This window comes from Clupea harengus, chromosome 11, assembly GCF_900700415.2.
Source record: "Clupea harengus chromosome 11, Ch_v2.0.2, whole genome shotgun sequence".
NCBI classification, from domain to species: Eukaryota; Metazoa; Chordata; class Actinopteri; order Clupeiformes; family Clupeidae; genus Clupea; species Clupea harengus.
In genome coordinates this window covers 25797072-25822694 of record NC_045162.1, presented here as the reverse complement: position 1 = coordinate 25822694, position 25623 = coordinate 25797072, and the positions used below count along the sequence as shown (strand labels likewise).

The following is a 25623-nucleotide window of genomic DNA, read 5'->3' as shown; positions in this document are numbered from 1 at the left end:
GTGTGGATGTGTTTACAGTAACCTGACATTCACAGTAAATTGGCAAAATCTCCCTCCCAGCCCTACACCCTTCAAACTTGATTGTTATCATCATGCTGAGAGAAGAGGAAACTACGATTGGCAGGGACTTAGGGGCCGACGCGGAAAGGCCCACAAACTATAGGGTCAGCCAACGAATGAAGTGAGGGGCGGCGGCGGCGGCGGCGGCAGGGAAAGAGGCATCACACACTCCTTCCCCACTTCCTCCATCATTTTTGAGTGGGTTTCACACAAAGCCCGACCGCAAGCGCCCCTTCTGTCATTTCTCTCTGACAATGCTCGCAGCGCGGACCAAATGATTCATTTAACTATAACTGTCAGCGCAAGCTTAAATTACACTTCCACCGTGTCTGATTGCCTCAGGCCGCTGATCAATCAATTAGCATGAGGCAAATCAGCCCCAGTGCAGGAGAGCGTTGCCTCATCGCACGCCCTGGCACGCGGCCTTTTTTTCATTTGGGTTCGGCTTTTGGTGGAGATTTGTTTAGCTTGTCACTAATCAAACGACACGTTCATTTGAATCAACAGCGTGTGCTGTTTTCATCCGCAGGCTGCCGCATCCAGCAGCCATGAATGGAAAAAGGAAGCAGGCGAGCCTCAGCTGATAGGTAAAACATTTTCGCTCCTCTATTATGAGATTTTGGATTAGGGGAGAGAGAGAGAGACGTCTGACTACGGCTTTCCCAGCACAAACCACAGGTATGTCAAATAGGAGGTTATGATTCTCTGTGTCTAGGGCGAGAGGGTCCAACTTGGGTCCAGGGGGACTGTGAGCTTCCACGTTTTACGGAAACCTTTCTCACCGCCAGCTGATTTATACCTGGGGCGCTTATTTTTTAGCCGTATTCACGTCAATTCATCAGTTGGATCAGATTTTAAGCTAAAAAACAGAGCACCCAGGAGCTGTCCAAACCCCTTGTCTAGAGGGACTCGTCTGCGTTTTAGGCATTACCTTGACCTCTAGGTCACAATGAAGAGCGTGTCAGTACCCCTGGTGTTTGTTTCACAGCGTCATAAATAAGCTTCGATACGGTGGTGTAGCCGTCTGTACAGTACGTTCGGCACTGGCCGAGGACACGCCGCAGACAAGCCTGCTGCTGGAGGGACTCAGCCAGTGCATCGAGACATCTAACTAGAAGCGTCTGCTTGGTGTGTCTGTACGCTTCTGAGTGCATCCAAGAGAAACTGTGAAAGACCACGCAGCTCTAATATGTAAACAGCATCCTTGGCCATGATTTGAAGTCACACTAGAGCGGAAGCGATCAAAGCGCATTGGTCTGGAGGAATTTTGGGCTCTCAGTAAATTACAGCGGATAAACCTAATTTAGCGCCGAAGTGTGTGTTTTTCCCCTCTCTAGTTTGTCTGTGTGTGTGTATGTGATTTCAAGGCAAAATTGTTGTGTTAAGTTTATATGGAGTGAGTTATTGCAGCTGGCATATGCTTTGTATCTAGCTGATTAAATCAGCCAGACTCTATTACTTCAAGACTGTGTTTTTCACGGGACTATTAGCCGAGCAATTGTTATATTATCAAAGGTGTTTTCGCATGGATTTGTGTTAATCTTTCAGGGCCTCCTTGAGATTTAAGGTTTGTGCACATGGATTTCCATGAGTTGTCTTGGCTTTTTGAAGTTTTTTTTTTTTTCTTGTTTTAAGCAAAGAATGCTGAAGACACCCATCGCAGAAGGCTTTTCTGTGATGCACCCCCTTCGTTTACAGTTCTGACCACAGAATGAATGGTACTTACAACAAAAAAACTTAAAAGTCCCCACTTCTGACAGATATCTAATGATCCCTCCATATCCCAGTTATTTCATTTACAAAGCCAAGCATCTCTTTGAACAGCACTGGTGAAGACACCACAAGGACTTGTAAGTTCAGCAGCATAACCAGCAGACATGGCCAAATATTACAAATCATTTAAGTATGACATTTGTATTGTATAGAGTGGCTGACACCAAAATATTCTTTTTGCCACATATAGCTCAAACCACGAGCAGAAACAAAATGAGCCTGGTATGTCTGAGAGAAAATTGCATAAATTTGAAACAAAAGTGTTCATTTGAGAAGTGTTCTGTTCTGTAGATGTTTATTTTATCCTCTCACATGCCTTGCGTATTTATTTTTATTTTTTAACTTCCTTGTCTGGTATCCCCATATTTCAATCATGTTAACTACAGTTGACCTAGCTGTTTAAGTCACTGTGCCTGGTACTTGTTTGAGCCCTTCCCTCAATGCATTATGTGCTTTCAGAAACATAAGAGCTCATCATATTTAAGGCAACAATTTTAGTCATCTCAATAAAAAAAATGAATGGGAACACAATCAAAGAGAGCGTGCCATCCAACCCACCAAAACTTTGTATTAAATTTCACGGGACCACATTGGAATGAGGCATTGGTCCATTCAGGTGAGTGTATAGTTTGGTCTTCCATTCATGCGAAACACAGGCCTCATAACGTGGGGGCATGGTGACGGCATGTTTGGACGGTGGCGGTTTCATTCACAGACGAGGCGGCAGTGCCCCTGGCCAGATTTGTTTTGGGTCCCGATCAAGACCAATTAGCCCTCTGGTGAGCAGAACGGCAGGTCTGCCTCAGGTATGCTTAACGACTCTGAAACAAGCGTGACGGGCGTCGCCTTGTGCTGCCAACGAGGCCGGGGAGGGGGCGGACGGGGAGGCCAGCCAGTCCCTGGCAGCATACCCCCCACTGCTCTCACGCACCGACCGATCCACATGACATCATCCCAGGACTCGTTAAAAAACATTCGACCAAATTCGACCATAAAAGTGTCGCTTTGCGTCTCGCCCCCCTTCCTTGTGATCGTTTAATGTCAGCGATGTGATTATTCCCCGCAGAGACTGCACACGGGGTTACCCTCGCACCCCCGCCACACAGTTCACTAGGTCTAATTTTGTGTCAAAAACAATTAGTCTGGCCATGCTGTTGCTGCAAGAAACAGACCTAAGCACTGGAGAGACGAGAGTCCCAACTGAAGCAAAGCTACAGTATCCTCAAGTCATAAAGATGATCTCTATCACCATAATCATCATCATCATTGTCCTCCTCCAAGTCGTAACGTTCATGGGCCAAACTGCAGATTAATTGTCCATGCAGTTTAGCAGGGAAAATTCTGGTCTATGCTGTCAATCAGTGGTTGGGTAGCGAAACAGAGGTTAAGAGAGAGGCACTAGCTAGAGAACTCGGTCCAATCAAGAAGCAATACATACTGGCTTTTACATCTCTGTGCTTTTTATGTTTTTTCTAAACTCTACAATGAAAGCAAAGCACAAACAGTGAACCACTGCTCATCTTGGATCAAGTGGTACAATATATTACGAACAGCCCCAAGGTCACAAGTTCAAATCCTGAGCAACACAAACATTGAGCACCAAGAAAACATATGGCTTCCTTGTATAATACGTTTATCTGGATGCAATGCGATGTGTAGACCAAAAGAAACATGCATCATATGTGGACAAAGACCTCCTTTTCACAGACATAACACATGCGCACACAAACCGTGGAGAGTGTTGAATGATCGGACACATTTATGTATCGACGCAGCATGCCGCTTGAAGGACAGAGAGGAAACCTCAGCGCTCGTAAGCTACAAACCCGCAGGCTTCTTATGAGGTTCCTCCTCTTTATGTGGCAAGAATTAGGTTTGCCAGCAGAACCATATATGTATACTTTACTCACTGGCATGGCGGCGATTACCGTCTCCCTTTACCCCTAAATGGCATTCTCAGTTTCCCGAGGATGGTTTCGAGAGTGCCCCACATGTAAACTTGACATTCTAACCTGTGTGAACACCTTCTGCGATCTAAGAGGAAGAAAAGAAGGTTTTCAGAGGCAGAGAGGGATAAACAAGGCCAAAAATGTTTAGGGCCAGTTTGCTTTTGTGAGGGAGGGAAACACACACAGTGACAGCTGTGACACTCGTGATGGAAAAGATGTTGGATGGGGAGGCGAGGGGAGGCGAGGCGAGGCCGGAGCAGTGAAAACGTTTCAAGCCATCCATCCCGGGCCAGGTCTAAACCCCCATGACGGCTCAATACGGCTCTCAATTGTGAAAGTCAGTGTATGGAAAACGACATCAAACCACCCGCATTTCGCACATATGACTTCACTTTTTTCACGCTTGTGGAAGTCACACTTTGCTCTAAAATAAAAAACAGCAGTTGGGTGGGGATTGGATGGAGGGGGGGGGGGGGATATGCTCAAGAGGGTGGATTCGGGGGTACAGGCCTCTGCTCCGAAGGCACATTTCTGTTCCAATTTAGCAGAAAATATGTTGGACTCGCCTCCGACTACTTTGCAGCTGGAAACAGTCAGGATTTCGGATCTATGTTTCGTTTTTTTTTTTTTTTTGGTTTACTTTAACAGATCATACTGTATGCATATGTTTATAATTTAGCACAATCCCACTACTTATAATGATTTTTGTAGCATGTGTCTGCACAAACACATTCGCTCACTGACTTATTAGCTTAGCAAAGAGTGTTCCTGTGATACAGACCCAGGAGGCCCGGTGGGCGATGATAGATTTGCAGATTGGATCTCGGCACTTAAATAGGTGGATTTGGATGTATAAACATATACTGGAAGCATGGAAAACTGGCAACTGGGGGAGTCCGCTGGGTGCAGTGCAAAAACCAACCATGGCTGAACATTAGCCTTAGAAGACCTCTGGGAACTTTGATGAACTTCTGTCCAGACCTGGCATCGTTCGGGCAGGGACAGATGACACAGCAGCCTGCTGCTGACTACCTCCTACACGGTTGTATGTAATTCACCAGATCAACCGCTGAAATGGTATGTACGTTTCATATTACAAAACTGTACTATACATGCACACTATAAACACACACACACACATGGGATTCAACATGGAAGATCCAAGGCAGTAGATGTTTTCCATTTGTGGTTTCATGGCCTAAGCTGTATCACAACACCCTGCCTCCTGAAATGACAATAGTGCTTTTATTGATGCTCTTTATGTGAAAAAAAAAACACCATCTTATTACTTGAATCTTTTCCATCACTACTTGACTCGGTCCCTGTCTGCACCACTGTCTGGTCCACAGATATGCCCAGCTGTGTCTGCCGCGCCGGGGTGATTCGAGGCATTATTCCTACGCCTTTCTGGAACCTGGGCCAAGCGTAAATCGGCAAATAAAAGAAATCGCGCTAAACTCCTCCTAAATTCTTCTTTTACAAGCGATGGATCACAGGTCTATCTGCAACACCTGACGCGTTCGTCCTGAAAACATTTTCTTTCTCTCCACCAGTGAGTCACAAGCTGACAATGCTGCTGAAACTTCCCTTCGACACGGCATGGGGCTCTCCACACGCTCCCCCAGGGCCTATATGAGGATTCCAGGTTCGCCTGTGGTGTTGAATGCGTATCCAATCCAATTGGCTTTCCCATACCCTGGAGTTGTTCACGTTACAGGAAGGAATGCTGTAGAGAATCATCTCTTGAGGTGAAAATATATATATATATATATATATATATATATATATATATATAGTGTATGCAATGGGAAAACTTGAGACTGGGTAATGCTTTGGGGCCTTTCTGCAAGTCCTCAATAAATGGATTTCTCACCATATTTCCTGTGTTTGGGTGCTTCAGATCTTTGTTTGGAGATCATTTAAAAGCCAGAGCGGTCTTAGTGTAGTCTACGTTTACACGGAGCCTCCATTGCCTGAATCCGGAAACATTTTTGGATCCGTACCTTTATTTATCTCGTTCACACGGAGCCATGTCAAGAAAAATCTGCGTTTACAAGGAAACGCTGGAGCGGAGCGGAGTTGTTGAATCCGTAAAGACGTCATGGAGCATGCGCAGAAAGTGACAGAAGACAGAAGTCGAGATCCAACTAGCAATCTTCTGATTGCTGAACGACTTCACTACCACCTGAAATCACTGTTACCACAGCACTCAAACAGGACTAGTTAGAATCACCCTCGTTTGTGTTAAGTTCCCGTTTTGAAACTTCCGTCTCTAATAAAAATCTTTTCACGTCAGATTTGCTCATAGGCTATTGCTGACACTTTTAAAAACCTGTTTTGAACAATGGTCTGATGCAAATAGATTAAACAGTGATAGATTAAAGTATGGCTTGTTAATGTCATCCCTTTCCTAACCAGCTTCTTAAAAACATCGATTTAGTTTATGTTTGTTGCTGTTATGAAGTGACGCAGCGGGGTTCACGTGGGGCAATTACGTCATCGGGTTAGAAAGTGTGCGGATCGGGGGTTTACACAAACACGGATCCGCTGGCGGGTTCGAATCTACCCACTCTGGAGACCGGATTCAAAAGGTTGCGGATTCAGTGACCCAATCCGCCGGGTTCATGTAAACGAGAGGCCGATCCGCAAACATTTATTTCCGGATTCAGGCAATCCAGGCTCCGTGTAAACGGCCCCTTAGTACCCCAACACATCTAAAGCCTTAAAACAGGAACAATAAAACCGTGAGCATCTGTGACGCTGACTGACAGACACCCCACGGAGGAGCTTAGACCTGCAGTTTGACCATAAAACTGGATTTGGTGTTAAAGAAGGGGTTTGGGAGATAAGTGGTACAATAGCCTCACTGTTATCAGAAAACCCACCCTATGCTGATTATATCAATGCAGCTCTGGGTAACACCTCACTGACTGGTTAACTGAATATGCTAAGGACATCTTTCTGTATTGTAATACACCATGACATCGGAGAAGATTAGTATGCTATGATGGCCATATTGTAACAACATCCTAGTTGTGTTTCCAGCTTAGGCGACAGAGAGAGAGAGAAAGAGAGAGAGGTGATTGGTTTCAGGCGCTGAATGTGGAGGGTTGGTCCAGAGGGAAGCGATGGGGAGGGCAATCAGTGATTCGTCATGATGCACTTCCTCAGTCAGGGCGAGCAGGAGGAGACACAAACATGTGTTTTATGTTTCTTACCAGCTTTAGTTTTTTTTTTTTTTTTTAAAGAAGGAGGGGGGGGGGGGGGGGGGGGGGGATTCTATGCATTTCTTTTCCACTCCTTGAATTCCTCTCAGCCTGGGAGGGTACACATTTCCCTCTTTCTTTTCTTTTCTCTTTTTTAAATGCAAAGAGCGAGAGAGCAAGGGAAAACAAGCAAGAGCGAGAGAGAGAGAGCGAGAGAGAGAGCGCGAGAGAGAGAGAGAGCGAGCGAGAGAGAGAGAGAGAGCGAGAGAGAGAGAGAGAGAGCGAGAGAGAGAGCGAGAGAGCGCGCTGCAGAGCGAAAGAAGAGAAGAGAGGGAAACAGAGCGGCACAAACGAGCGCACCTGTTGGTAATTTATCACACATAAACCTCGCACCTAATTTTCACACCTGTGGCTGGATGGGCTGGAAGTGCCGTTATTGAGTCCCACGTGCTGCCGTCGGCAGAGCACTCTCAGAGGATCAGGACGCTGCAGCAGGGCTCCACACTAACGCTTTACATCGCTTGCACTGGAACGCCTAACTATTGCATTTAGGTGCACCCAAAAACATGTTGGCGCCGCAGTCATTTTGAGTGTTACCTGAAATGTTACTCTGTGGAAATGTCTGTATCAACATCAATCACGAATGACATGAGCGTTGAGATCCGCAATTTGAACAGATGTCTTTGTGTCTGAGATCACGCCAATGAACTGGGCACAGGAAGTGTTGTTGTTGCTCTAGGTTGGGCTTACAATTTAAACCGTTCTTTTCATAAATGTAGTAAAAGGTAGCTCTTTGGCTGCATTACAGTGTTCAATTAGTAGATAATAGTTGTAGGAGTGTTACATTTAGTTGTTTCCATTGCACCTTGCACTGAGACGCTGCAGGCAAGGGGGGCAGCATCTGTCACAGCACAGGAGGTGTTTCTTGGAGACGCTGGGCTTTTTTGACGTTTCAATTCAGAACGTTGATGCTCTGACCGCTAACGCTAATGTTACCAGCCATGCTCTGGCTGCAGTCTTTGCAATAAATGCATTATGTTGGCTGTTTTATCATATCTGAGGCACGGAAATTTGACAAGCCTTTCTTTGCGAAAAGGCCTTATTTTGGCTTATTTTGTGTGTGGGCTCCGCAAAGCTGTTGGGCCCAAAGTCCTGGACGTTGTCTCCTTGGGGTAAACCATTGGGGAAATCTGTGTTGAAGTCACGTGTCAGTCAACGGTATCCTTCGAGCCCAACGGTAGTAGCCCTCAATCCTCAATATTAGTTTAACTCTGTACCCGCCAACGGTTATTTCACCTGTCACTGTTACAAGTTGCTGAAGTTTATCAACTTTCCATGGTCTCTCGTCACAAAATCGCTGTTAGTATCATCCTGTCTGGCCATTCATTTCCAATTAGAGTTGGCAATTTACAGCAACAAACGACAAGTGACCGTTGCCTCACCAACTATGCTGGGTCAACCTAGTCCATTCAAATAGGATAACATTGCTATTTTAACCAAGTCGCTGGATAAGTTGGACCTACAATGTTGGGTTAACCGAATCCAAACGGATTGGTTTATTTCACAGAGTAACTTCAAAACATATGCTAGTTCATGTTAAAACTTAAAACTGAAACGAAAACTGAAAGTCACACCCTCTCCAACCAGCTCAATTTATATGCTAATGTAGCATAATATCGATTATCTAGCTTAATATTCCATTACTGGTAGCCTACACGGTCAAAATAAACAAGTTAGACAGAATGACTTCAGACAATAGATTTTTATTTTACATAACATAACAAACATAACAGGCCTGGTTTAAATGTCAGCTATGTTTCTCAGTCATTTTAGCTAGCTTACAAACCGGCTTTCCCGGAGCTAACTAATGTCTTGCCTACTAGTTTAGTTCAGTAACCTGGAAACAACAAGCCGGGAACGCTGATACGCGACCAGCGGGGAGACAAGCGGTGGAGCGGTTACCTCCACCGATGAGGTCGGGTCTGGGCCTTTCGTGGCTAGGGACAGGTGTAACGGCACCGCAGCCTTTTTCCCAAGGCAAAAAACAATCAATAGTTCTCATTTTGAATTACCGGTATATTTTAAGATTGGTAGGTCGGTTCGAGGAGAGGTACAGGGAGCAGTTTCACCCATACACATATGCCTTGTTTTTTTCTTCTCCACCTGCATTTAGCGAAGAAGAATATCAGGATCAGAGCCAATCAGAAGCACAGTAGGGGTGAGGTGGTGAATAAAACAACGCTACACACACACAGAGACAGACCTGCTAAATGTCCTTGTGAGGGACCGAGGACACCGGGGCGACCAATGAACATGTTTAGTTGCACTTTAGTCGCATGTGAGGAACCAGCGCATGTAAGGATCTCAAACACTGGCTCTCCATTTAGACCATCATCTATTGATTCATGCCCCTGTCTGATATATTGGTCCACTCTGTCCCTGATGGACGTGTGAGCAGAGAAAGGTATAGACCTCAATGAATACATTTGGAGCATCATACACTATAATAAAATATGCTGATTTTTTTTATATTTCATTTTATTTCATTTTGTATATTGTCATAATATATAAAAAATATATTTCTTTGAAATTAATTTCATTAATTCAAAACATTTGCAGTTTATGCATGCAGCACTGACAGGAAGGTGGAATGTATTTTAATTTCATATGGGTGATAAAAAAGGCATTAAAAGCTTGTGATGTTAGGTACCCCCTGACTTGTAAACACACACACACACACACACATAGATAGAGAGACACGTAGACACATACACACATAGATAGAGAGACACGTAGACACACACACACACACACACACACACACACATAGATCATGAGACACATAGACACACACACACAAACATGGATAGATAGACACATAGACACATAAACACATAGATAGAGAGACACATAGACACACACACATACACACACACACACACACACATAGATAGAGAGACACATAGACACACACACACACACACATAGATAGATATAGAGACATACACACACACACACAGCAGGCACTGCTCCTCTAACAGCTCCTTCGCACACCTCTGAGCAACTCCTGCTGGCTCCCCTCCCGCTTGTGTGAGTGAACATGAACCGTGCCGCACAGTTCTACCTCATTAACCCCTTAACAAGACACCAGCTCACACCCCCGCGCGCCCCTGCGGCCAGAGGGGGAGATCACAAGTGATCCGCAGGGTCAAAAGTGGAGCGCACCGCAGGGGAGTGCCGAGCGAGACACGCTCGCGCACACTCACACATGGTCCCGGGCTGCGGGGCGAGCGGACTTCAAACGAGCCGAGCCCGAGACCGTGGCTTCAGTTACACAAACATCCTGAGCCGTCACACGAGAGTCGCGCAACAGCACCTAGCCCGTTTTTTTTTTTTTTTTTTTTTTTTTTTGCAGGAAGTTAATTGAGAAGAGCCCCGTGCAATCACTGACTAACACACAGGGAGATAACGAGCGCGTGAGCGCGTGAGCGCGTGAGCGAGCAAGCAAGCAAGCAAGCGTGGCTTCCCCCAGCACATCTGGGTAACAACGGGTAAGGCCGAGGGTGAGAGCTTTCTTTCTTTCTTTCTTTTTTAACACACTGACATGTTAAGCATTACATTAATTGATTAAAAGTGGGTAAGTAGCTCTAAGTGAAACAGTGCTCATGAAACAGGGCGTAAAAATATCTTATTGACATATTGTAGGAGAATCACTGTTAGAGGGACCTATAATAGGAAAGGGAAAGCATCTGTCAAAGTAGCCTATGCAAGCCTGTGCATTCAATAATACAAAAAAATCAACCTCTCATTGCATCCACCATCCACCATTGACCTTAACAATGTAGGTCACTAGGTCTCGCTGAGTTAGTCTAGCTAAGTCCGTTGTGGCAAATGAGGCATGGTGACATTTAAACCACATGGAATAAGAGGTCACGTCGTCAATGGACATGTCTGATCTGCCAATATGCAGTGCTGCAGGACGAGTCCATTGTACTCCACTGAATCAGCCTCATCTATGAGGGATGGAGGGAGTTTCTGTATGCAACACATTGACTCACTCTCAGTTTCTGAAGGTTTTGTCACTAAGTTGCTTTTAAAAAAAAAAAAAAGGTTTTTCTATAAATTATGCCCAAGAGAAAAAATGTTTTCATGTTTTTAAACCTTCCATAATTTTTGTCTTAATGTATAATGTATTGTCATTATCATTTAAGGCTTAACTTGTGCCAACCATACATGCGTATTCAAATCAGAATAACAGAACAAAAGGACCAAAAACGGACTTGATGTTTTACCCAAACATTACCCAAAAAACATAAACATTTTACCCAAGGCACACTTTTAATGTTTAACTTGTTTTAAGAAAGCACTTGATACTATTGATATTATAATAATTGGGGGGGGGGGGGGGGGGGGGGGGGGATGAAAATGCTCTTAAAGCATCTCTGCACATCCATATTGGGTCAAAAGTCTGAGGCGTTCATTATGTGAATGAGGTTGCAATTCCTCAGAAGGGTGTCGTATCCCTGGAAGATGGGTGGCGTGAAACCCACATCCTTACAAGGAAGTATACCCTCATTCTACAACACAGCCAGGCAGGTGAACACACGCCCTGGTCCTTACACTTACTTACATTACAAATAAGCAACAAACAAGGTTTTATTTAGATCCCTCTCCAGCAATACCTACCACAGCAGGGTACGAGTTAAGACACAGCTATGTAATGTTCACTCTACCCTCCAAGTACTCTATCTCCCATCACCAGATCCTTGCTTCCCAGTCATAACCCTGTTTTATCAGCACATCACAACCACATGAAAAAAAAAAACATCACTTGATCAGGGTTTGGATTGCAGTTTACTGGCTAGCTCTATCCCATCTCATGACAGAGGCATTGTGTTTGTTACCCAGTCTCGGTCCTCATTGTGTGTGGCATGCCTGCCTCTTCATATGGTTTTCCCCTGGGTTTCACAATATCAAAATGAATGCATGTAACGACGCTGGCCGCTAATATGAAGGAAATATAAACTGGAGTCATTCCTCAGGTATTGCATGGAACTTGCCCAAAGGACCTAACGAGCTATGAACTAGCAGGATTAACACACAATATGCCCCCCCCCTCAGGAATCAAACAAACACATAACAGCATGTAAAACTCCTGGATGCGTTCATGGGAGGTATCAGGTCTTCCACGCCTTTGGATCCGAGCCTGTGGCCTCTGCGCTGCTGGTGCCAGGCTCTGCCGGGTTAAACAACAAGCGTGAACCTGTCACTCCTATCACGTCATCATTATCACTTTAGGTTTAACTATGGCGAGCGCTCGTATTAGATCAATTATCAGCTGCAGGAAATGTAAACCTTAATCTATAATCGTCATCAATAACAATCAACACGTCCGTATCATTTTGACCCTGCTCCCGTAGCATGCTGGCACCGCGGCTCACAGGCGCGGCTAAACCCATTAGCTCTCAAACTGCATGTGACCCCTGCCTGCGCACACCTATTACTTATGGCTACACGCAGTGACAGATGTTTATGCAGGGCAAGACAGCGTGCTCAGGAGACTTGGAACCGGTTCAAATAAAATAATACGGAGTTGAGGAGAAGTCAGCCAAGATGTAACACAAGTGCATAACTGAAGAAGAAAAAAAAAAAAGGGGTGGAGGAATTTGAAAAATGTTAATGGATTTCTTTTTTTTCTTCGCTTTTTCTTTTCGCGCTCTTTCCCTACCGCAGGCTTGCTCCACTGTCTGGTCTGGTCCCCCCAGCCCAGTGAGCAAGAGAGCCCATGAGAGAGGAGGGAAGAGGGTGAGATGGAGAGAGTGAGAGAGAGAGAGAAGGGAGAGAGAAAGAGACAGAGGGACTGGGGAGAAACTTACAATACATACACTGACCACAATTGAGGTTCTCTGTGACAAAACATACTTAGAAAAACCCAAGAACCTTAAAAAATGTGTTTTGAGGCCACACGCATATTAAATCACGACTTGACTTGTGAATTCCCTCCCTCAGCATAAAAAAATTAAGGCTTAACCGATTACGAAGCACAGCCAACTCGACTTTCTTCTTCTTCCTTGTTCCTTCACGTTTCCTTTCTCAGTCTTACTTGGCGGGCCGCCAGACTAGAACACCCAAAAGAATAATGCTCTTTAGTCACCAAGGACAACAGCAATGACCACAACCACACAATCACTGCTGATCACTCTCTGAGGTCTCTGAGGAACTCCTTACAGTACCTCCAACACTGATAGGGGCGACAGTGGTACAGGAGGTAAAGAAGTCGTTTAGTAATCAGAAGGTTGCTAGTTCGATTCCCTGTCGAAGCGTCCTTGAGCAAGACACTGAACCCCTAATTGCTCCTGATGTGAAGTGTGCCATCAGTGTAAATGTAAAATGTGTATACATTGTAAGTCGCACATATGTAAGTCGCTTTGGATAAAAGCGTCTGCTAAATGAAATGAAATGAAATGATAGGAGGGTCTCGCTGAACATTAAGTGACTGCTTGTCAATGACTGGGCTTAGCTGGCCATGGCCATGTTTTACTCATAACGACTCCACAAATGGCTCTGAATATTCTCCCCCGTTCCATAATGTAATTAGTGTCGTCTTTCTTTCAACGCAGTCAAAAAAATAGCTCGACTTATTTTGTGAGTATAGAAAACCTGATGAATGCACCAGACTTCTCCTGATAATTGGCTCCTGTTTGTGCTAAGCTGGTGGTTTGCCAGCACGTGGATCAGGATGGACTAACCAGTGCGCGTGACCTGCAGAGCCCCCCTGAACATCTGTGACACACTCACTTCCTCCAGAGTGGAGGGTGGAGAGAGAGAGAGAGGGAGAGAGAGAGGGGTGCTAAAGGAGGGAGAGTGACAGAGACAGTAGGGGGAAGGAGAGCCAGAGGACATGAGAGACAGAAGGAGAGAGAGAGAGAGAGAGAGGAGACTGAAGGCAAGAGCATGCGAGGAAGAGAGAGAGAAAAAGAGAGAGAAAGAGAGACAATGAGCTCAGTACTGGTGCACTCTAATGATTGCCATGCCTGGGCCTGATTGAAACCACACCAGCACCATCACCAGGGCTTCTGAGTTCCACGGGGGCGAGTGGACCGGCCTTCACTCCCCCTCCCTCTCGCCTAGGGTCTAGAGTCTGAGACCCGGGGTGGGGCTGGGTCACGACAGGAGGGCTTGGGGGCAGGGACTGGGCACCTCTGATGAATCCGTGGCCTCCGCACTCCGTGCAAACGGAGCAGCACAATGAGACTGTTAACGGCGTCTGACCAGCTCACTTCCTCCCCATACCGAAGGCATTGCACGCTGTGCACGCTTATTTTGATGTGGTGTGTAAGCATAATGAGAGGTCCCATAAAGGCAGGAGGAGGAAGAAGGAGGCCTGTCCATCTGTCGAGTGTTAGAGGCTGGAGGGGGGGGGGGGGGGGTGGCAGCAATGCAGCTCCTAAGATCACAGCAGCCCCCACCCTCCACTCCAAACCCCATCCCTATCCCAAAATCCCCCCAACCCTACCCCACTGCCATAAATGTCCCGGCCCTCCTTGTTGTTGTCGCAGCGATTTGTGTAGGCATGGATGTAAATATCCATCAGTTGGTGGAGACAAGCTCCACACGCCTGCCTCTCGCCCTGTGTGTGTGTGTGTGTGTGTGTGTGTGTGTGTGTGTGTGTGTGTGTGTGTGTGTGTGTGTGTGTGTGTGTGTGTGTGTGTGTGTGTGTGTGTGTGTGTGTGTGGTTGTGTGTGTGTGTGTGTGTGTGTGTGTGTGTGTGGTTGTGTGTGTGTGTAGGGTCCTCCAGGGCTCGTGTTACAGGGCCTCGCAGATCGATCATAAGTAGGTACACAACGGCACGCACAGGGAAAGACCGGCAGGGAAATGGCTAACAGACAGACAGAAATCAGAGCCTAGTAAAGCTTGCTTTAACACAGTCAAAAAGGGAAGCTGTGAGACATTGCAAAATTCTGGGGACAGGCACTCGGAAAGGCCCTATTATGTTCTTTAACCTGCCATGGCATCTCAGCCAGCACCCCATTTCCCTGCCTCCACTGTCCCACTCACTCGATGACTCTTGGCCACGATGGGGTGAGAGTTTAAAGATGGGGTGGGGGGGGGGGGGGGGTGTGTGTGCACCGCCAGGTCGTGAGGGGGTCACCCTCAGGCCACTCTGGGGGGGGGGGGGGGGTGCTAATAACCTGCAACTTCGAGGAAAGCACCCCGCTGCAGCTCCAAAAAAGAATGAATGTCGGGCCCAAGAGATATAATGAGGGTAGTTTTGCTCTCAATAAATCTAAGAAAAGATGTGAGACTCAACCACAAACGAAGCCTGTTTAGGCTATGTTTCTTAATTAACGAGCGCTCGCACTGTTGATCTGAAATCATTATGCTCTGCGCCTTCTGAGGAAATCTGACCCTGGTGGAGAGGTGTGCAGTCTCCCTGTTGCCTGGCTTTCATGGAGGTACACATTTAATCATCAGTTCCTTTTCTTACTTGGTCAACTTGCAGCCACGCACACAGGCAAATTCCTGCTTTCAGCGAGCATCACGTCCAGTGGCAGGGGGAACCAACACAAACAACCCCGCTCACAAAATCTGAACTGGCAGAGGTGCAACGAAGCTTAAAGAGGGAAAATGAAAGTCTTAAAAACAGGGGTTAGAACAACAATGGACGGCGCTCTGACTCCCTTTCCCTCTCTCCCTCCCTCCCTCCCCCTCGCACTCCCTCCCTCCCTCTCTCTCTCACTCACTCACTCACTCACTCTCAGGGGCTAACCTTACCTGCCAGACCATTGTGTGACTCAGCCTCTTATTTTTAAAACGATTTAAACAATGTTGTTTTTATGCACAGCCGCTTGGAAACAAGTCCCACATTCAAATTTTTTATGGCTCAATAAACTCGAGGGTATCGAACGAAACCGGCCGGCCATATTTAGTAGCTTTATAAGAAAACATATTAAGGTATAATTGCTTTAGGGGGGCACACCATTGAGGGAACAACGCAGGTAAAGGTTAGCACCATCTCCCTCCTGCTCAGGGACACTGGACCTTTTGTCTATAGCGCGAGAGTTTCCAATCACCATGGGGAAATATGGAGTGTATTATAAGATTCATATAATAAGTCCATTTTATTTCACATTTCCGAAAATGAGCTTTTACAGTGTGGTAAAATGTGGCCTGAAAGAAAACCATCTGTTTGGCATTTAGCACTGCCAGCACATGGGATCCTCTGATGACAATGATTGAGGGTGGAAGAGAACATCCCCTTGAGGATTCTCAAATGAAAAAAAAAAGAAAAAGAAGAAGAAAAAAAAACACATCCACACACTTATGGACACTCTCTCTCTCTCTCATACAATAAATGTTTCTATGTCATGACGTGACAAATGGAAAAGTATGGAGGTGTTACAAAATGGGCATTCTCAAATGGCGCATATCGAAAATCTCCCCCAGCCTATGTCCCACACGAAACAATGGCTGGAGAGGGAGCAAGCCTGTTTGTTAAGGAGTGCTGCGCCACAACAAATCTGAATGAAAAATCTGTGGGTCTGTTTAAACAAATTAGCGTTAACTAGGTTTGCCGGGGTGGGGGGTGGGTGGGGTACAGCCCGTTGTTTTCTTAGATGAAAACAAAGGAAACCAGAAACAGATCACCTACACAGGGTCATGCAGAGCCTCACAAAACCTCAATGAGGCTTTTGCTCAAAGCACTGTTGGTGTTCCACTATAGAGACAATCAGTTGCCTGGCTTTTAAGCCTCAAGAATTGGCGTCCTGTCCTGTTGTTCAATGCAGACAGAAGAGGAAAGAAAATGCATCACCATGAGGCCTAAGCCTGTCCCGTCCCATTGATTAACCTTTATCAGGGAACAAACCTGTCAAAAACATGTCTCGTCGAGGTACCAACACAAGTAATGATCCCATAAAGAACTCTGAAAGACATTGTCTCTATATGTAAAAGCTACAGGCTTCTTTTCCCGTAGTAATTCCCGTAAGTATTGCTGCATAACGGAATGCCACAACATAAATCAGCGTCGAGATATATGGGGAAAGCTGAATCCGCAATTTCGCTCTTGACCTGCCACTTTGTTTTTATCTAAGCTTCTGAACTGCCTTGGCATGTGTTAGTAGTGTTCCCAATCAAAGAATGCAGATCCATGAGCACACTCCTCATCAATGCCCTGGAAATAGAACAAATGAATTTGCTTGACATACCATAAAAGGTAATATGAATGTTGCTTGTTTGGACAGGGGATTTATGAGGGAGACAAAGTTGATCTACCCACTAATGTTCAGATAAATCTTGGTACCAAATGCTCTGTCAAAATTGGCAAAACAGGCTTTGGCGTAAAAGACAAACACACACACACACACACACACACACACACACACACACACACACACACACACACACACACACACACACTAACCAAAATGGACAGTCGTGACCATGGGAAACCAGGTGCACACGCTCATGCACACTAAAGCACATTTGCACACTCATAAGTCATGGGCCGGCCGAGGCTGGAGCAGGAAATGGGAGTTGAGGAGCTGAGTGGAGTCCCTCTGACGGCTGCGCTCCTCTGCTCTCCTCTCCGCTCCTCCATGCTCCGCTGTGCTCCTCTGCGCTCCTCTGCGCTTCTCCATGCTCCGCTGTGCTCCTCTGCGCTAGCTCCAGGCCCAGGTCAGGGGGCTCTGTGTGCTTTAATCCCTCTCAGGTGATGGAGCTCACATTCAGCCATCTCCAACTGATCTCCACAAATATGTTCTCCCGCTACCTCTTCCTATCCCTCTCTCCTGAGCTTTCTCTGTCATTCTTTCACTCTTATCTCGCCCGTTCCCCTTCCTCTCAGTGATGTCACCCTCCTGCTCTGCCTCTTTCTCTGGAACATTCTCCATCTCTACCTGCTACTCCCTTCCCCTCTCTTGCTCCCTCCCTCCTTTTCTATCTCTCTCTCTCTCTCTCTCTCTCTCTCTCTCTCTCTCTCTTTCTCCTCTCTAATACACTCTCTCTCTGTTGTGTGCACTTCTTCCTTTGGAGTGGAACTAATGCCATTCCACACTGGGACCCTCCTCTCTTTCCGCTGCCTGTTCTGTACAGGGGAGCACTGTGTTGGGCACTCCCAATAAGCAATGACAGGGATGAGACTTGATAGGTTCACTCTACGGAGCAGTGTGGAAGACATGACTTAATCCTGACTCTCTGCACATACAGGTGATATACAGGTGATATGGGATGCATACAAATAGATACATATGTGCATATAAGAAGTGGGAAATGAGTATAGGTGTGCACACATACACACACAGCAAGTGTACATATAGCCTCTCTTTTACAGTTAGACACACACACACACACACACACACACACACACACACACACACACTAATGCAAGGGAGAGAGAGGACCAAGTGAAAACTCTCAATCAAAAGCAAGCCATCAGCAGCACCATCTCACTTTTTCCGCAAAGTGGCAAAAAAAAAAAGAAGTTCTAATACTCTTGGATCATTCCGTCTCCCCATCAGCCACTCAATCAGTCTAGAATACCACACCGAAAAGAGCTCCCAGGATCCAACATTAACACTTACACCCATAACCTGAGGACTGACGTTAAATGCTTTCACAAAACAGTTATGAGTGTGTGTGTGTGTGTGTGTATAGTGTGTATACGGTATGTGTCTGAGAGAGGAAGAGAGTGGAAGAGTGTGTGTGAGAGAGAGTAAGAGAGTGGAACAGTGTGTGTGTGTGTGAGAGAAGGGGGGGGGGGGGCACTGACATCTACGGACATACTGTTGTGTGTGTGTGTGTGTGTGCATTTACTGCTTTTGGAACTGAACTAAACCATATGTTTAACAAGACCTCATTACATTTCCATATTAAAACACAGAAACCCCAGCTACAGTCTGGAGATAGTTGACTAACAAACAGCTCCAAGCTGAACTGACCTCTGAGATCCTGAGCACACACTCACACAACTGTGGCATATCTTCAACCGTTCAGCTACGAATCTGCACACACTGGAACGAGACTTGATCTAACATGCAAGATAGATAGCAGCCCCTCGACACCAATACATTCTTACCCATCCTCTTGCTTTCCTGCCGGTCTGGGTTTTATTGCTGCGGTTTCTCCTCGTCTCTCGCTCCCACTGTCTGTCTGTCTCTTTCTCTCTCTTTCTCTCACTGTCTGTCTCTCTCTCTCTCACACTCACAGAGAGAGAGAGAGAGAGAACATGCTTGGCTGCCACATAGGATATGGCTCAGAGCCTCTGATACATGACTCACTCAGACCCATCAACGTTCTGTATTTATCACAACTAACTGAATGATCACTATTCAGTATTTGAAGAGTTCAAGGGTATAATCAAGTCAAAAAAGCAAGAGCTGACAGCATGTATTCATGTCTATAGTTCCATTTAGACGTTCAGGTGATTCTCTTATCGCAGCTATTGAATATTGAACTCTCTGAACTGAATGATAACCTTTTTTTTTTTTTTTTTTAAACAGGAAGCCTAACTCTTCACCTTAAAGACAGCAACGAAAACATACCAACTTGTACAATACAAAATATATACGCATTGGCCTCCTGAGTTCCTAGGAAGGGCACTTCTCAGAACAACACTGTATCAATGTTACAAAAAGTAAATATGGGGCTTTGCCTGCTCCGTCTCCTTGTGAAAAGAGGCCTGTGCCAATCTGCGCGGCCCCGTGGAGAATCTGCTCTCCTGCGGGAGGCAGTGCTCACTGCGCCCCCTCGGTTTTTATGTAGTCAGCAGGTGGCATCATTAGCCTGAGAATAAAAATGGAAACTAATACCCTTGAATTGAGCAATGATATCATAGCGGGGGCTTGTTGGCATGATTTGGCACTCCGCAGAGGGCAGAGTGGCGGGTAAGGAGGTGTAAATTTAATATGTCTTTTTTTCCACTGTTGCTCCACTCAGCCAGAGAGCAAGAAAACAAGGAGGGATCCCAGCGCTGTGTTGGGCCATTTACTGTGTGTATGTATGTTTACATGTGTGTGTGTGCACGTATATGTGTGTGTGTGTGTGTGTGCGTGCGTGCGTGCGTGCATGAATGTGCATGCGTGACCCTGTAAACCCTGCCGAAAGTCTCCTTTTCCCCTCATCACTGAAGATGATAGCACTGCTCATTAAACAAGCAAAAACGCCCATTTTCTCTGGCTGACCACAAACTCATCGTGCTGGGGACTAGCACGGAGGGCTCCGCTGTTCCCAGCCAACACAATACCTTCAATGTAAACATATCTACAGCTGTGTATGAGGCTATGGGATTTTGCTCTATGTACGTGCAATGCACTGCGGTCAATGGGGCCAAATGTGTGGCCAATTCATATGCGGCACCAAATGAGTCTGAGGCCGGGTGCTTCAGACTGATTGGGTCTGGTCTCTGTGCGAAAGCCTGCCAGGGCGACTGTATATAAAGCTGTCACAGGAACCTTGAGGGTAACAAGGAGGGTGGGGGAAATGGTGTATTTCAGAGTCTATCGGAGCAACGGGGCTCTCGTTCACACACCGCACATGCTTCTCTCAATGAGCATGATAAGTAAAGGAAGGAAGCAAAACCTACAGGCTTGGCTGCTTGCCACCGCATGTTAAATGTCGCTTTTGGCTTACATATTTCACCCGAAACAACGGGAATAGAGAACCCCCCCCAGCCCACCTAACCACCTTCATTCTCACCCCCTCCTTCCCAAAAGGAAAAAAAACAGTTTGTGTCAGACACTATATATGATTCACAGGGCTTTAAGTGAGGGTCTATTGTAGTCAGTTTCTGTGATTCAGGGAGCTTTACAGAACATGGACTTGACTTACTGGTGTCTCTGGGTCATAAGTATAAATTAACCTCTCTCTCTCACTCATACTCTCACTCTTTTGCAGTACACACCTTTACATGAAGTCACTCACAGTTTCTTAAACACCCCTCAAAACGTAACTATGGTTCACCTACACCAGCCAGTTTGATCCCATTAAGAAAATTATGTTATGGAGTAGCTGAGATCACACAATCCTCGTAGAAAAACAGTGGGCCAGAAAACGTATGTGTGTGTGCCAGTACCCCGCAGTGATTGCCTGATTATTTGCAGATGGGTAGGGGTGGGCTTGCAGCCTCTGCGGAGGTTTCCCTCTGGTATGGCGTGCATACGATTGAATGTACGATTGCCTACGCATTAATAATTTACTAAAAACTGGTTGATAAAAAAAGAGAATGGAACCGTTCTCGCAGGTCACTTTTAAACTTGATTATGCGTTTTTCAAAAACGGTGCATTATTTCTTTACCCTAAATTCCGTAATTTACCGTTACAATCAATAGAAGCCCTGTATCTTACACCCCAGCCTCCCTATTTGAAATGAGGATCTAGGGCTCAATAATCTCTGTGGCTGAGAGGGATCAGTTGGACTGCAAACACCAGGCGCTGCCTAATGACTGGTTGGTGGCGAATCACAGTGCGCCCCACTATTTACTGAGGAGAGACCTAATCCCTACGCTTTCCAAGTGACGATTGTTATGGGTGTTTCAACTGTTCAAAAATCAATCATGGCCTATGAGATCAATTAAAAGCAGCTTAACTAGTGATGAAGGCCAATTCAAATGACAGTGGGAGGGGGGAGGGGCAAGTAACATCTATTCATGAGGTGACTTCCAACATCCCGTCCCCTATATGCCACGCTCCATGGCTGTACCGAGATGTTTTGCTGTCTAGCCCGGGTTTTATTCCACATTAAATTAGTCGCAGTAAATCCTTTGTTGGCACCAAGCGTCCAGACATATTTTAACATCATGGTCTCTCAGCTGAAACCTTAACTTAAAGACTACCCCTCAGAAGTTCAGATGCACGGACGACACTTAAGCGCTTCCCTATTGCCTTCAACCCAAACTTAATTTTCAAGTAGACAACTCAAACGTCATTGAGGCAATATTTTCTTATGCGCAATTTTTGGCTGTAAGCGAATCATTAGTGATATTGGCTATCTTTGCAAAACACACATTTTTAGCCTGCCAAAACAGGTGATCTTATGTCGCACCTAGTGTGAGAATATGAATACAGTCCAAATAGGGGGGCATTATGTATGCAATTTGCAGAGTGAAAATAGCCTAACATAACTGATTTTACAAACAACCATACCAAATGGCCTGACATTAGAATTTAACGACAACAGTAATTTACAAGTGGCCTATCAATTAAACGTATTAAGGGAAAGGTAATTGGGTCGTGTTACATTTCGCTTAAAGGGCAGCTGGAGAGGTCAGGAGACATGTATGCCATTTGTAAACGTTCCCCGCGACAGCAACGGAATCGATTAGGATATCTGATCTGTCGCTTTACGGCGTCTTTGGTCTTATTGCACCTCCTATTATCATAAGAGGGCATGATATCATCTGGAGAGGCTCACTTCCAGAAGCGCATTTACGAGAAATGAATACGGCAAACCTAGGGCACAGTCAAGAATGTCATGTCTCAGTTATGTTAATAACGATACGTAGGCCTACATTTTTATGGTCAGGTTATGCTCCATTTGCCAGTATAAATGCGTCCGACAAAATGCCATGTCAGTGACAGCCAATTTTCAGTTTAATCTAAAAAAAAATAATAATAATAACTACAACAGCAACCCAATCATAAAGCATCTCTACTTCTCTCAACATCACCTATGTATACTTATTTGCCCACATGACTGCAACCGTAGTAAGACATAAATCACTGTTTCATCCTAACCTACAAACTGCATTTTCCAACATAGTTTTTCTCTTTTAATGTAGGCTAGACTCTCTGGCATAACCAATAATTCTGATTCAACAACACTCAATTAACCGGAGCAAAGTGATTTCTAGCCAGGGATGCAGCAGGAAAGTCTAGTTTACTTTCAAGACACAAAATCTTACCTCTTTTGTTCCGTCTCCAGCGATGCGACTGCGTCTGACAGTGGCTGTACTCCATGCAGTTCAACACGATAAGGGCAAAGGAGAAAAGTCGAAACTGCATCTGGACGGTTGTTGTTCTCCCGACTCAAATCAGAAGTACCAAGGTGCTATGATGGGACTTCTCCGAATCACTCTTCTAAATCCTCAGACGTGATTTTGTTTTTAAATACACCGTTTTCCTCCCAACAAGGGACCAGGAGTTGAAAACTAGACTAGATCCCAACGTGTCACACATTAGACGAGTAGCGGCATAATTTCTCACCGCTGGATAATGTCATTTTATGAAGATCGTGGAAATTCTCAATCGAAAGTATCCTCCTTTTAAGCTGTGGAAAGAAAGATAACACGCTGTTATTCGGGCAGCACACGCTGGTGATACGATCAACACATTTCTCCGAATGAATAGGTTACTTTATTCAAAGAGTTGCGATTGTTTATTGTATGTAAATGCGTAGAAGAAAATTGACGCTAAAACAATTAAACACGTGTGTCCCTGACTTTCCGCTTTGGCCAAAAGAGCTTGGCAATAAATGAATGCAAAACGTTAAAATGTTCCTGTAGCTTGCCACAAGTCAACATCTCCGAAGCGCTCAACACATCAGATGCTGCGTGCAAGATAAAACGGTGCGGAGCAAATACCTGCATGAAGAGAAGTCTACTGTGCTCACTGTAAAGTAAAGTTAAGTTCCTTCAGAGTGCCAGAGCTGGACTGGAACATAAAACATCACTCTTGGATTTTAGTCAAACAAAAAGTTAGTCTTAAAACAGCAGAGATCCGTTCATATCGCAATCTTTCGCCCTCTTTGGAAAGACCTCCTTTGAGCACACTCCGGTAAACCTACACATGGAGAGAAGTTCGCCTCGTTGTAACCTACTGAAGCGAGTTCACCAATAGTACATCGTGACTGAAATGTATGCGGAATGCTTTCACGAGTCAGTGTAGATTGCTCTTGATCCTAAGCATCTGCTCCGGTTGACTTGTAGTGGCAGTAGCCTACTGGTCCTGATGCTTGGTGTTGCTTTTTCTATATAGCCGCTCCTGTCACGTGGAGCCCTGAAGATCTTGTTGGGCTTTTCGAGTTTGAAGACTCCTTGGCCAGAGTGGAGAGGTTTTTTTTTTCGTCTTATTTAGAATTTCGAAGATGACACATGCAATTTAGCCCGCTGGATTGGTACGATAGGCTACCACAAAGCCTCCTCAGGGTCCTAGTGCGGTGCTCAGATTTTGACCCAACTTAGTTCTTTCAAAGAGCGGCGGGATTTTCCTCAAATCTAGTCGTCTCTATGTAAATTGTTGGCTATACAGGGCAGAGTTACAAAAAAGATAAGGTTACATCACATATTGTATAAGGGAAATACTTCAGATGGCGGTAAGGGACACCTGGTGACATGAACTGTAGTTGATATTCACACATTTTATTAGACCTATGAGCTGCATTAGTGGTGTCGTGTAAATGGCATGCCTTTAAAGGCTGCCTTTTACAAGGCAATGTTGCCATGCAATTTCGAAACAGGCCCCTCTTAATGTGGGAGCCCACCAGAGTTGTTCATTTAGGTGTCCTATAGTCTCTAGAAATTTTCAATTATGAACTTCACTTCTTGAAATTATTACTTTTTAATAACATCTTAATAGCTAAACTCTCGTCACTCAAGATAAACATGATGGCCTACAACAAAATCCTAATTATTGGATTTTCCATTCAACACCTCTGCGCAACATGGAGACATGCTTTGTTTCTACGATTTTGCAAAGGTGTAGGTCATAAATTCTAATAGGCTATTGCATTGATCCCTTCTATCCTGTAGTATAGGCTACTGTCACGTGGTCAGACACCACACATGGTAAAGTCCCATGGACTGTGCATAGACTCTGAACGATGACTTCCTAATATTTTGATGATACTTCTGCGTTCAACCAAAATGGGAGTTCACACATTAGCTCACCAAACCCATGTGTTGCTCCTCTGTAGTTCTATTAAAATGGATATCCAGCCGCCCAATGCGGTACCCCTATCGACCACTAGGTGTGGCACTTCATCTTTTAGTTTTTTTTTTTTTTTTTTTTGTATTTTTTACGCACATCATAGCATATCACGCAGTCTCGAAGTTTGAATGTGACGTAATATTCCAGTGTGGTCCAAAAATACACAAATAAATCGACAGTAGCAAGACAGCCACCGGGTTAAGTGTAAGGTGTCGTCATGGCGCAGCCGACAGGCACTACGTCAGCTCAACGCACCACCGTCCTCATCTCTCTGGCAGTTCAGATGAGTCATGATTGAGATTAGATTAAGGGTTCCCCTCAGTTTCAGGCGGTTGAATATGCCCATTTTAAGTCTAAGCTTTTTAAAATGGTAATGGAAATATGAATTCCTCTATATTTCACAATAAAATATGTTTTATATAATCTATTATATTTTTACCTTTGAGAGGTCTGGAGACTATTCTTCAGTCATCAGTCCAGAGAAGAACATCTGTAAACCCAAGCCATCTCTCCTACCATGTTATACCTTGTGCCATTACAATAAAGTGGATTGTGCTTCATGTCCAACACAATAGATCACTCTCACAGCACAGAGAGCCAACACAGGAATATGTGAGGAGGTATCCATGTCTGCTTGTGATCAGAGACCTACAACCAGTTTAAAGGGGGGGGGGGGGGGGGGGGGGGAGCACACACGACACAAGAGTGGGCTG

The 25623-nt window shown here is 45.3% G+C and overlaps 1 protein-coding gene across 1 annotated transcript in view; it reads right to left on the bottom strand.

The window, feature by feature from the left end:
* The window catches only part of rspo2 (R-spondin 2), a 57893-nt gene extending 33420 nt beyond the window's left edge, over positions 1-24473 (bottom strand). Inside the window, exons 1-2 of the mRNA XM_031576659.2 lie at positions 23566-24473; positions 22888-23252 (exon numbers count right to left, since the gene is read on the bottom strand). Of these exons, the coding sequence (XP_031432519.1) occupies positions 22888-22987 (100 nt within the window). The 5' untranslated portion in view covers positions 22988-23252; positions 23566-24473. The remainder of the gene's footprint in view (positions 1-22887; positions 23253-23565) is intronic.
* Positions 24474-25623: the final 1150 nt, after the last annotated feature.